The sequence below is a fragment of the Nothoprocta perdicaria genome, unplaced genomic scaffold (assembly GCF_003342845.1).
Source record: "Nothoprocta perdicaria isolate Ctin4 unplaced genomic scaffold, notPer1 scaffold_0, whole genome shotgun sequence".
Lineage (NCBI taxonomy): Eukaryota > Metazoa > Chordata > Aves > Tinamiformes > Tinamidae > Nothoprocta > Nothoprocta perdicaria.
In genome coordinates this window covers 871,094-885,205 of record NW_020454092.1, presented here as the reverse complement: position 1 = coordinate 885,205, position 14,112 = coordinate 871,094, and the positions used below count along the sequence as shown (strand labels likewise).

The 14,112-nt window shown below is 38.8% G+C and overlaps 1 protein-coding gene across 1 annotated transcript in view; it reads right to left on the bottom strand.

Moving 5' to 3' along the window:
- Positions 1–2,488: 2,488 nt before the first annotated feature.
- The window catches only part of SLC25A12 (solute carrier family 25 member 12), a 45,417-nt gene continuing 33,793 nt past the window's right edge, over positions 2,489–14,112 (bottom strand). Inside the window, exons 14-18 of the mRNA XM_026043733.1 lie at positions 8,298–8,438; positions 6,171–6,309; positions 3,822–3,980; positions 3,544–3,634; positions 2,489–2,979 (exon numbers count right to left, since the gene is read on the bottom strand). Coding sequence (XP_025899518.1) covers positions 2,790–2,979; positions 3,544–3,634; positions 3,822–3,980; positions 6,171–6,309; positions 8,298–8,438 — 720 coding nt within the window. The 3' untranslated portion in view covers positions 2,489–2,789. The remainder of the gene's footprint in view (positions 2,980–3,543; positions 3,635–3,821; positions 3,981–6,170; positions 6,310–8,297; positions 8,439–14,112) is intronic.

Below are 14,112 nucleotides of genomic sequence, written 5' to 3'. Positions count from 1 at the left end.
GATTTTGATTTAAATTGTTTGGATTATTAATTAATTTGATTATTTGGGGTTTTGTAAACTACAGCCTTGCTGCTGTGTTTGTTTTGGCTGGGTTGATGGGGTGTTTATTTATTTGTTTTTGAAATCATCATTCAGTAGTTCAAAACAGAAGGGCTGAAGTTTCTGGTACAGGCTGAATTTTTAGAGTTAATCTCTCAAGAATTTAGAAACTTTCCATCAAACTTGAACAACAATAAAATTCAAGTCAAGTTCATCTAAAGAGCCTTTTTCTTGCAATTTTAAATGTTCTAACTTGTTCCGATTACACAATAAACCAGTCCTGCAGACTGACAACTTAAGACTGTGGGCCGAAAGTACCCAAGTTTCTCTTACTATCTGCTACATTTTGCCAGAAATGACATTTTATATGCTTAAACCTAAGAAACAGGTTTTTACTGCTGCTTAATCAGCACCAGGGCCAGAAAAGTTKTTTTTTTTTKTTGTTGTTGTCCTTTKTTKKKTKTKTKTKKTTTTTTTTTTTTTTTTTTTTTTTTTKTCTCTGWTACTAGMAATMCYTSTGGATGSWGGYTGSAGCWATAGCATTCCTGTCTTCAGAAGGTTCTTTCAGTGTGTTGGGAAGTGCACGGTCTTTAACTTTCCAGCGCTGTAGCCTTACTGGCTCCTCTATTCTTTCAATCCAAAGTCATGCTATTCACTCTCACATTTGCTCATACGATTTCCTCAACCTTATGCCAGCAGCTGGAATGCTGGAAAACATGTGAACTGTATACAGAAGAGGCAGATCATGTGCTGCTCTTTGTCCATGACCCTTTAGGCACAGGAATCCTTAATGAACAGAATTTTCTGTTATCGTCCTGGAATTTTTTGGTTATTTCATAATACCCTTCAGACTTAGTCAGTTGATGAGACGTTTTGCTGGAAATAAAATCATAGGCCACATGTAAGATGAGGCTTAAGCTCAGTTTTGGCCTTTTGTGACTTCAGTGAAAACTATCTTTTGATTCCCCTTGTCCTCCTTCCTCACAGATACCATCAAGTTAAAGAAATGTAGACATTTTATCTGCAAAGTTAAAGAGAGACCAGTAGTGATGCTGGATGATACTGTAAATGACCATCCCAGGAGCCATACGATCCAATGGCTGCCCTGGAGCAGTAAGAAATAGAAATGCTACTTCCCCCTCTCAGATCTCCTAAAGCTTTGATCAAGTCTGTCACAGCTGACTTAAGATTAAAGGCTGGTGGGTACCTAGCACCATTTCAGTATTTCTTCAGAAGACAGCAGACTGTGTAAGCAGCTCTGGGAGTGAGAGTTCCTGGGAAGCCTAGATCTAGGCAAAGTGGGTAAAACAGGTTATCCTTTCAACAGAAAGGAGTAATGTCAGGGAGCCTTTTAATGGAGTTAGGTGCATGTACCAGACTTGTGAGTGAGGGCCTGAGTGCCCTGTAATCTCCAGCTCCTTAAAATACTGTACAGCAGCAGCAGGTTCTTCATGGAGCCTGAGGGCAGAGCTGGAGGAAGGTTTTGTGGGGTTTGGTCACTGTTTCAAAACCCTTTTCACAACTGCCTAAAACATGACGTTGAGTTGCTGTCCTGGGCACAAAAACAACTGCAAACCCATTTATACTGCTGAGGTTCATTGAGTTCCAGTGTGTGTAATCCTGAAAGAAAGGTGTTAAACTGAAGCATAGAGCTTCTCTCACATCAATAAGCAAGGCTAGAAATCACCTTTCCTTTCTGGCTGCACAGCTGCTCTGACCTCCTTTTGCTAGAGGACTAGAAATGTAGATGTCTCTTTCCTCTGGCCTACTGGATTGAAAAACTATACCAACTAAAGAGAGAAAATGTCTGCCAAAACTTGAAATAAGCTTTTCTCTCTCCTCTCTACTTAGCGCTAACTTATACCACTGAATTGGAATTTATGCTGGAATTATATTTTTGTAATTCCTTATTCTTCTTACCATGGATGCCCATCTATTTGTTTCCTAATCACTTAGTTCTCCCCTGTTTCAAGACCAGAACCAGGTAGAAGTATAATCCTATTGGAGTTCATTTTACCAGTTAGAGATGCAGGATGTTTTCCTCTTGCATGATGTAGATCAAATGCATCTCCAGGCAGATCCCCAGCACAAGCAAGACTTGTCCGTTCTTGTTCACTCAGGTTCCATCTCACCAGTCTTCTTGATTTTAATACCTTTGCTCTAAATACCTAAGAGGGGAATGAATTCCTTCAAAGGCTACATACTGTACTATACATACCTGATCTAATCTTAACCCTTAATCTATGATCCTTAATCTGTGGGGGGGAAAAAAAGATCACATTGCGCAACTTTTCAGTAAATACAATGGAGTGAATTGACTTAAATGTTTTTAAATATTTTATTGTCACGATTCTTAAACAATTCATTCAAAACATTCTGTACATTTTAAACTATTTAGAACCGCAACACCCCTTATATAAATGTGTGTAGATAGATGCTGTGATGTCTCTGTACAGAGATGTACAATATGTACAGTTACATTAAAAGCAGGCTGCGCTAGGCAGTCTAGGCTGTAGGTGCCACTGGTAAAAACAAAGCACTGAACCAAGGCAGCAGTTTCTTGTGTCCAAATGCCTAGTTTATAAACAAATAAATGCACATAGCTGCACTAGTATTAGAAAAGAGTAACTTGATTTGCAAGCTCAGGTCAGCTCCATCAGCACACAGCTGCCTGCGCAAACAGCGTCCTATGCTTGTGACTTTTGTTTTCCACTGCATCGCTTTGTCAAACGCAACCATCTCTTCAGACTTCAGCTGCTACTTTTTGGTGGAGCTGACGCAACACTAGGCAACCGAAATTTTGGAAGATACAAACCGAATTTATTTTCTATACCAGCAAAAGTAGCTGTGGCAAGTCTGTATCCACCTATGTGCTCAGGGTTAACAGGAGGAAGATCTGAAATTCGAGTTTTTGGGGTAGGTTCTGATCCAGAAGGTTTACTGTTCAAAGAAATAAGAACAAACACCTTGCTTTTATTTAAAGTATTTTTAAGCCTAAGTAACATAAAATCCAAAGTAGGTTGCTTGCTTAAAGCTTTGATCTGAGTATGCAAGATCATTAAAACCAGCTGTAAGTCATTCCTGTCATCAAGTAAGGTTAGTTGGAAGAGCACTACTTACCTGGAAATGGAGGCCTAAGCAGAAATTACACTTTTACTGATAGCTTTGTAAATTATTTTAAAGTACCTAGAACTAATTTTTTCCTTAAATTCCAGTAATACAGATGAGAAGAACAACAGACCCTACAAGACTGGAAACACAAATTTTATGTTGTGTATTAAAAAACACAACACAACGTGTTATGTAGTTCTTACTGAAAAGAGGTAGCATGCAAGGAAGTTTCTTGTTATTAGTGATGAATGGAATGTTTTTTTACGCAGTGGTATAATATTTTAAGTACCACTGCTTAGGGACACTAAATTTAAATGGTCCCATGCACGGAAAAAACAAGATTTTGTACTTGACAGATTTGTGTGCAAATTAAGAATCAAATATTTGACTTACAGTCCTCCAAAATCAACATAAAACCATCTCTGCAGAAGTTCGTAGGTGACCAAAGTAACACCGAACTGGGGTGAAGATCTGAACACACGAGCTGTTAAATATGACAAGTCATGTCACAAACAGGAGAGAGTTTCTCAGGCAAAACTAAACATTTAAAACAATACGTAAAGTTTTCAAAATCAGACCTTTTAAATATCCCTCTAATTTGATTATTTAGCAAAGCGAACATTGCTTCACAGATTTGAGGTCAGTGTGAATATTTTGAGTGCCTTTCTCACCTGCAGCTCCCTTCCAAAATGCAGAAGGGCCTTCCTCCCGAAGAATCTTTCCAAAACAGTCAATAACTCCAGTGTACGTAGTCTGCCCGGCGCGAGCCGCCACTTGCAGTCTTGTCTTGATGACATCAGCAGGGGTTACCAGCGAAGCAGCAGGCACCCCTTTTAGAAGAAAACCACATTTAATTTGCACAAGGAATCTCATAAAAGATGGAACACTTCTAACTGAAAAAAATACAACTGCAAACTTCAATCTTTTTTACAAGAATTAGAGATTACAAAAAACACAAGTTCGTACACTTGATACTAATATAAGCTGTTCTTAGTATTATCCTTTCGAGTTTCTTCTAGATTTAAGGGCTATAGCTGATGGTAAGGGAAATAATAAAATCTATTACCAGAATCATCCTCTCAGCATCAGCAAGACAGTGGTGTGTCATTAAAAATAATTTTGAATATGAAAAAGTGCCATACAGATATCATTCTTACCATATATCTAGCCTCATAGAAGTCAATGGTGCAAACTTATTGTTTTTTAAACAGCCTGTTTAAAACTTAGTATTTTTAAATAGCCTGCAAAATATTATATATTTTAAGAAACTATACCAATGATCGTGTTTGGAACCTGAGAACTTTTGTAGGAGAATAGATACCTTCAAAGATATAGAAAGAAGATACTAGCAGTATTTTACAAATCTGTTTAATACCAATGAGGTGACATCAGACAACAGTGAAAGAACAAAGCTGCACTTGCAGGGCCCGCTCTTGGCTTTCTGTTCAAAGAATTGGGCAAAGTTTTCAAAAATGTACTCCCCAGCTTACAGCTGTGGGTGTTACCCGAGGTCTTTCTCAGTATTTACAGGGTCCAGCTGTAAAAATTTCAACCCCTTATAAAGAGAAACCATCATCTGACTTTGAGCTCAAAATTAATTTAGAGTTTTGATAATTTTTGATTAATGTTGACTGGATAGTTTAAAGAGTCAGTGATTTGCATAGGTAATCACAGCTCCCACAAGTGCTGCTGCTCAATGCAGAGGGTTTTCAGGGAGCACAGGAGCACTGTAGCTAACTGTACAAACCACACACTAATGGCAACCATATGCAGGCAGAGCTGGGCGTACTGTGTTCCTGCCTGGCACGCCCCTGATGGGCATCCTAACAGCAATCAGGCAATCAGGAGTTGGAAATTTGCAGCTTAGAAAGGCAATTCCTGTACAAGGGATAAAACTGGGCCTAAGGGACATTTTTAATGGGGTTCCTCACATAATAGTTGAATGATTCTGAAAAACAGATCAAATTTATAAAGCTGTGAAGCATGCAGACCAAAAAAAATAAAAACAGTGAGACTCAAGTCAAACAACATGTATATTGTTTGTGTCTGTACCTTGGTGAGTACAGTGATATAAATTTCCATTCCTGGCAGATCTGTATTAATATAACTTGAGACTGAACAGAGCTACAAATCTGTTCCTCATTTCCTAGTTGGTTTCTCCCTTTCCCTGTGACCCAAGGAAATTATCCAACTGGCCAAGAGTAGGAGCAAACAAGCTCTGCTGAAAGCCCAAGACAGGATACTCTTTACATACAGAGCGCTCATGATTTGCAGCTATATCATGATTTCTTGCAACTGTAGGTAGGACTGTGCAGCCCGGCGGTCTAGCTAAGCCTCACAGAAGCCGGTACTGACTGGTTCAGGATCGAAAGGTTTCAGCTGTTTTTTAATCACAGTGAATGTCTGCTCAGCAGCACAGAATGGGGTTATCTCAACCCACATTTTTAGATATCCATCACTACACTTCCTACTACTCACTGCTCAGTAAAAATAACTTTATCACAGCTGTCTATTCTGTTTATATAAGCACTTTTGCAAAGTCTTTAAAATATTCTATACTTCACAGTACAATATTTTAACCTTAGCTTCTTTACAAATTAAAGCTCTAGTTTTGGTCGTTACCTTTAAAGGTAACTTAAGTTTCTCCTCAGTTATTCAGGAACCCTAAACTAAATAAGTAATTTTCTTTTTAGCTCTTATCATAGCTCATTTTATGTTCATCAAAGATTCAAATTAGCCTTCAAGTCAGAGAGCAGAGTAACAAGTAAAACCCCATCGAGACAGACAGATCAAATTTGACTACAAGTTGCTGAGCTGCATTACGCTGTTTATCCACATTATGCAAATGTAATTAGCTCTCATCAAAATTACATCGCCTCCCACTAAGGATAACAGTGATCAAATTTAGATTAAATCAGATACAATGGTAAGGTACCCTTCCTATATATGAGGCTACCAAATGAATATTAAATATTACTAAAAGAAAAAAATTGCTTCAAGAAAACATTCTGCAAAATTACCTGCAATGGCACCAGCTGTAAGGAGATTAAGCCCTCCCACATGGCCATTTTCATCAGCAAGCATCAGTTTACTATGAGCATAAACAGGAAAGTAGATTGCAGAAAAGGGAATGTCTCTGAGGAAACATGCTTTGGCACCCTGTCACACAGAAAAGAGACATAATACAAATAAATGATGTAAGTAAGATTAAAATTGATATCCAGCAAGCATCCTAAGCTCACAAAGTACCGACTCTCTTGATCTGCTGGATAAATAAGACGGAAAACAAAACGTGTCTTAGGAAACAGAACACATAGACTTGAACCTTGAAGAAATAAAGAACATATATTATAACAGTTTCAAGAATAAGAAAGCTTCAGGGTTCATTTTTAAGTTTGGTAAGCAGCACATGACATCAATTCCGACATCAGTAAATATTTTTTTAAACACATGGCAAGTCTGAATGAGACTTGCAGAAGCAGCCAAGGGCACAAGTCTGTCCTGACGTCTTGCTGACACGAACCTGCAGAAGCAGCAGCTGCAGCAAGTCCTTGCACATCACTCCTTCCATCCAGCCCCAGAGTGTTTAAGCAGGACCAGTCGGCCCTAAGGTCCCTCTTGCCCTCCCTGCGGCCTCGCCTGCCCCACTGAAGGCAGCTGGCAACAAGAGGGGAGCAGCTCCACAATGAGGCTCTCCAAACACAGCAGAGCAGCACGGAGACAAAACCAGAGGCCCAGGACAAAATTGCCAGCAGTAGCTCTTGGCCAACCCCTGGCATTAAAGCGTTCCTCAGCAGAAGTGTGCATGCTGCAAAATGAGTGGAAGCACCGTTAACAAAATGTATCTAACATTCTTTTAGTAACTCCAGTCATTAATCGGGTACAAACTAAATTTAGTCCTGCTGTACAAAGCTCAGGTAAGTGATTACGTGTCAAAAAATCTCATGTGCATTCCCGGGGAGCAAACATATCACTAGAATGTGCTCCTTGCCCCAGCTCCCCGCGACCCCGTGCTAGGACCGCAGCTCCAGCCAAGGAGCCTTTGAAGCCCTCTCCGGAGGAACAGGCAACACACAGTGTGAAACCTGTGTGGGGCTCACGAGAAGACCCAGTAGAAGACCTGGTTAAAAAAAAAAAACCTACCTTTGACAATTTTCCAATTCTCATTCAAATATTTTATGCTGTAAAATGAATTTTTACAGGTCCTCAAAAATGCTAATGCAATTTTAAAAAATCATATTTCTCAGCAAGCTCAGTTCATTACTGCACACAAAAATTATACTTTTGTCCCATCTACTAAAATATCTGTGATCTTTAGGAAATGTAATGGTTATGAATCCAATCTACAGAATTAAAACAAAAAAAAAGCTGCAGTTTTAGAGAGAAATTTGCGCACTTTTATAATATTATTGCGCACCCATGGATAAATCAGGTAAAACAGTATTTTTGAACTACACAGCTGATCTAACTGCTGAATTTAACGTATTACCCCTTGCACTGGCAAAAGGTACGGCAAGAAATACTTTTCCTTGTTTAAGGAAGCTAATAGCTTCTGCTCCATTACATTTGATCTGTAATGATGGCAGTAAGTGTACCTGCAGGGCAAGAATCTGTTGACTGGCATTCTGCTAAAGTGCTGTACAGTGTGGGCTCTTTTCAGTGGAATTTGTTATTGACAAATCCCACCACTTAACTTCTTAAAGATCTGAATCCTGCTAAACTCCACTAGTGTTTCACTGTCGTCAAATTACTAAGACAAAGAGAATATCCTACTGCAAAGATAACAATAGAGATAGCAGAGATTTGAAATAAATGTAAGAAAAACATACAGGGAAAACTAAAGAAACTTTTCACAAACCCACCAAATGAAATGCTCTGTGCTAGAAGCCAGCAGGTCTGCAATACAGAACTCCCTGGAGCTTGGGATAAAAGCCCAAAGGATAGAATGGGAGAGTATTTTTATGTATCCCACTGCCATTAATATAAAAGTGGGTTTTCTTCAGTTTTCCACTGAGGGGTTGCCCTGCAGGAAGAGATTGTTCTCAAATTCAAAAGGTTTCTTTGTTTTTGAAGCAGTTCTTGTTTCAACAATTTTAAATTTAACATAAACCAAGTTAACAGAGCTGCAAGAAGGCAGGAATACTTACCTTATAAAGACCAAGGAGGCCTAAATCTTTCATGACAGAAAGTGCACTGACCCTGGGTCCTGTTGTAATTTCTCCTGCTACCTGCAACCGAATCTTGACAATCTCCAGTGGATTAGTGAAGATGACCTGGGAAGCTCCTGCCTGTAAAATCAAAGGAAAAGAAAGTGAATTGTATTGCTAGAGCACACAGTGACATGCTGGCCCTTGCAAAGTGCTGAGTGCCTTTGTTTATCACTGCAGTGGCACTGGCAGTGAGACATATATGAGAATTTTATATCCTCATATATTATATTCTCAGAATTCTCATATATGAGAGATATTTAAGAGAACGCATTTATAATTTTTTACATCCAGATGTTTATATTCTGCAGGAATGGATTAATTTGGTTTGTCTCTCATTTTCCTTCACATCACTTTCTAAAAGTCATAAAGCTGTATAAAAACCTTTCAAATATTATACTAAATATTAAAGTAAAATAGTCATTAGACTTGTGTTACTAGAACATGAAATGCATATAAAAGAGACCTTATGTTTATTCAACAATAATTCATCACCAATGTGTAGACATGTTATTTGCATTTAGTGGTGATGTTGTTTGAAAGATAAATTTGCATTTAATGGTGTAATTTTAAATTATTAGAAAAGGTGTTTGGAGATTTGTAGAGCAGCCTTTAATTGTCCTAATTGGAAATAAAATATAAAATCTAAACAGGTAGAGTAACATTTCAAAATATGCCACTAGATACAAACAGGTGCCACATCCTGAGAGGAAGTCACTTCCTCTGGGCTGGCCATGACAGGTTTTACATGGGGGATAATTTTTACGAGCAGGGCTGAAGGGCTACCTTGCACACTTTTCCCTAGCAGTGATGTTGCAGAGCTGCTTCAGGTTCTGTATTCTAATGGAAGCCTTCCAAAGAACTACATTTCAGATTTGAGGGAGATTCAGTCTGACAGTTTTGTTTCAGAAGCATGGAAAGCCATTGAAAATGACATGTTTAGTTTTCTCTTTGGTATGCTGTAGGTATGACATTCATGTCTGGAAAAATGTGTGGTTAATCACAAAACAGCTAGATTTTACTTCACTTTCAAAATTCCCCCCAGAGGGGGAGACCTGTGAACCACCTCCTGGCCAGCACACGCGCCCTGTAAGTGATTCCGAAGCAATGAACACTAACGCTGTCCTGTCTGTTTCTACAACACAGCCTCCACCTCTTTAAAAGCAGGCAGAAGAAGCTGAGCTTAGCCCTGAAGAATGCCTTGGACGCTGGTAGCTTGAAGTATTTCAGACTTGAGATGTTAGAGCATTCCAAAGGTCTTGAAAAGAGTGACTCAGCACTCGGGTGGATCGTGGCACGTGATGCATCAAATCTTCTGTGAACAGGAGTACATACTTCACTGAACATACTGCCATTGTTTTACTGCAAACCCTGTTTATTATTTAATTTACATTCAATATTAAATTTCAAAATCATCACTATTATGATTTTAGTGTTAAAGCACCTTAACCCTGACAGTAGCAGATCAACCCCCCTTTTAGTTAATTATCTTTACTACAGTTGCTACTTCTCTAAGGCTTTCCACTCAAAAAATCAGTCTAGTTAGTTAACCTGCTCTGCATTCCTTCCCTTCTATTCTCTGAAAGAAATCAAAGGCTGGATTTTGAAGACATGTATTGCAGCCATCAGTTCACGGGATGCCCTGAGGAGGCACCTGCTCCTGGTACCACCTGCATCCAAAGACGTTCCCCCAGGCTCCGTGAGCTTTTCGTCTCACCCTCTCCCTTCCAGTTCGTGCATGCAAGGCAAAATGACTGTCCTGCCTGGCAAAGTTTCAATCTAAATAAAAGTTACACGATTCTTATCTGAAAAGATCCACCAAACAATAACTGGGTTTTGTTCGTATTGCATTAAAGACAAAAATAATTTCAAATTGTTGTCATCTCTTTGTGCTAACGTTTTTAGCAATTGTAGAAATAATATTTGTCAGAATTCTATTATTATATAATACCATGCACCGTAAAAAACAGCTCTCAAATAACTTCAAATTTAGATTCTAATATAGAAAATCACTCCTTCTAGAGAGCTATTATGTCATTAAATATGTATTTTTGCCTACATATATATGAAATTCATTTTTTTTTATTTTTAATCTGTTATAAATTAGCACATCCTGCAGAGCAGCCAAAATAACTATTCGTATTTGTCTAACACCTATCACAGAAACACACACAGGCCAACTCGTAAACATTTCTATTTTCTACCGCGAATTCAATTTTCCTGCAATTAACGTTCCCCTTCCTAGGTGCCCAACAACCAGCCTTTCTGTTACAGGCAGCAACAGCCGCCTTCTGAAGCAGAAATTAACAGATAAGACTTTAAACATAACACGCAGTAATAATTCAATAGCAATACTAATACATTTACACACTTAAGAGTATTCATTGTGTATTATTAATCTAGAATTATATATTACTGCAATATTAATGTTTAAATATGACTTGATAAACAGGTTACTGAATAAATAAACTATCCTGAAAATCCTCATATATGCTTATAAAATCAGTAGAAAACCATTGGACAAGCTCTGTAGTTATATTAACACTTTGAACATCAAATAATCACAGGTCTGACAAATTTCTTAACAGGCACCTGTAACTGTCCAGATGCCCTGTTAAATACCATGTATGAGCAACCTATGCTTCTATCCCAATCTCGACTTTTTGCATAGCAGTGCCTGGAGGACTGCAAACTTTTCTGCCCAGCAGTAACGCAGCTGTGGTTTGATTCATGTGAAGAGCTGGGCTGAACTCAGTGGAACTGCAGGAACACAAGTGAGCTCCTTAAATATAGCACAATCACATTCAAGAGGAAGAAGGAAAAAACAAGTGTTGGCTCTTACATAGGACATGTAACACAAGAAAAACACTTTTTCACTGTGTACTTTTTTTAAAAAAGTGAATGTGCATTTGTTTCTTTGTGTGCTTTGAAATGGTCCAAATGTTGGAGGCAGGTGAGGGAGGTGCTGCCTGGGCAGGGCAGGGTCGCAGTGCAAAGAAAGCTCCACCTTTCTTTGTCAATCATTCGTAATCATCATCACTCTTTTTCAAATTAACTTACCTCAGCTGTCAACTATGTATTTTAAATACCCAGGCATGCACATGCATACGCACACGCACATGTATATATATGCACACATACATATTGCAGTCCATGAATTCTGTTTAGAGAATGTGCACTAAATCTAGATTTGCCCCTCACAGAAACAACCCTTCACACATAAATTACAGTGGACACTTTAAAAAAGGTTGACAAATTTGTTTCTGAATGGAGGTTATTCATACACATCAAAAATACTAGTAATAAAAGCTTCTAGTTAACCTTAATGTCATGTAAAATAACTCTGCAAGGAGCAAATAAAGGAACTAAATCTGACAGCAAAGGTTATAAGAGAAAAGATGTAGTTTGAGATCCCCCAGCAAACCCCTCATGACATGCCAAAGGCTGAACGAAATACACAAGTGACCCTGCAACATGAGACCCCTTGCCCTTTCCAATTCCACCCAAGAGGCATATGCTACAAAGGCAGAGAGGCCTGTTTCGAACCCTTCCTTCCTTCCTTTCTGAAACCAACACATCCTGGACCAAAACTGTGTCCCAGGCAAGCAGCTAAAATAAGATGTTACTTAAAACAGCCCTTAAAACATCAAGGAACTTGAAAATTACCTACAGTAAGCTTACTATCTGTTACTGAACAATAATTTTGTTGTCCCTAACTTTAGGGACAATCTTCTGCAACAGAGGTTAATATAACACAGTAGAAGGTTTAATTCTGCTTCTATTTTTATCTATAGAAAGAAGTAGAGTATGTTCCAGATTTTGAAATAAAAGTAGCCTGCAACTGTGAGTCTGTATTTTTCTGTTTATCAAATAAAAAATAACTCCTTCTTTTTCAGAAAGAAATACATGTTTATATTTGCCTGATAAACTTTGACCCTCAAATAATATACACCACGTATATATCTTTATATGCATATATATAAAAATACAATGTATAAATGCATATGAAAATTACTTTTAGAAAATCCATTATATTTAGATGTAAGATTTAATATTCAAATGTATAAAGGTTTTTACTATTCAGTGGTAAACTTGGACCTCTGTGTGTACATATATGCAACCACACATGCAGACACATCTTCGACCTATAATCATCAAGAGATGCACTGCCTCCACCTCCAAGGCTTCTTAGAGCCAGTGCTTCTCCCAGCCTCTTCTCAGAAGATCAGAAACATCTTTCAGATGAAACAGGATTCATCCATTCAAAATGCTAGGCATAATATACATTTTCTTGTGGGAGCAATTCATCTTTGGGGGCTGAACTAGCTATCTTTAGAGGTCCCTTCCAACCACAACCGTTCTGTGATTCTGTGATCTTTTCTATGTAACTGATAGGAATTACAGCTTAAAATCACAGCATTTTTCTGTCTACTGTAGAGATATTTGTGAATCATTTATTTACTGTTAGATGTATGCTCCAACACCTATGCCTAAATGAGGAAAAGCAGGTACCCAAGGGCACCTTGTCTTCAAGACGTAGTGACTCATGCACTCAAACTCCTCTGAGCAGCACGGTGCATCTCGGACACACTCCCTGCTCACTGCCCATTGCCAGGGGACAGGGAAGCACTGCCAGAGCCTTGCGCAGCGCCCCTGCACCTCACAGCTAATGGCAGCCCAGGACTCCAAAGGCAGGATGCAGGCTAATCACTGAACTGCAGTGAATTGTAATTCAATTAATTATAGTAACAGTAGGGAAAGAAACTGTTTTCCCTGCACATGTATAAGTATGAATAATGCTGCTGATCACTAATGAACTGCCATATAAACACTCCGATGCAGCAATGCCATCCAAAGAGGAGCAGAATTTGTTAGGTCTGTTGGAATGTTTCCAAAAATGCCTCCACTTCCTCACAACGTTTTTGGGGGGTCCAGGCTGAGGACCATAGCACACACAACCTACCTTGTTACTGCTTGCAAGAAGGTGAGCCTCTTGCCTGTGTAAGGCAAATCAGTAAGGCCTGTGCTGTCACCTATACAAAACTGCCAAGAATCTGGCTAGCTCATCCACTACAACAAGTGATGAAAAAGAGCATCATTTTTATGAACCAGGAGAAGGTCTGATGCCTTCACAGGCAAGTGAAGGTAGGAAGCTTTAAGCACAACTTTGAGAGCAGCACACAGGCTTGTAAAGCTGCTCCTTCTGGTGCTATGAAAGGAGAAAAGAATGTTTTTAATTTAGCTTATTTATAATGTACTTTTAGCAAAACATTGACATGTCAAACATGGGAAAAGGCCACAAAAACAATCTACCCAAATGGAGATGCTGAAATTAACTTCGCCTTAGTCAAGAGCAAAGCAGTCCCACAGTAACCCATCATATGGTACTAATAGAGAGAGCAAGAAAGGAATCAAGGGGAGATGAAGAAAGCTGGTAGCATCCTCCAGAGAGGAGATCAGACATCTATGGAGAGACTTGTGGCAATACTCTGGTTGTAAATGGCTATGGCTCGTAATATTTTGTGGAAAAATGCTAAACAGTGAATACCAGAAATAAGATTATGACAATTTCCATGCAAGTAACATAGACAAGAAATGTCAGGAAATAAGCCTCACAGTGACAGAAATACAGAAAGGGATTTATGGAAAGTCTTCAACAGTGTTCCAAAACAGCCCAGCAAGTCCAAGCCCAACAGGTCACACAGCTGCTATCCTGTTTTACTCGAAATAGAAACTGCAGAGAGAAAGGACAGAG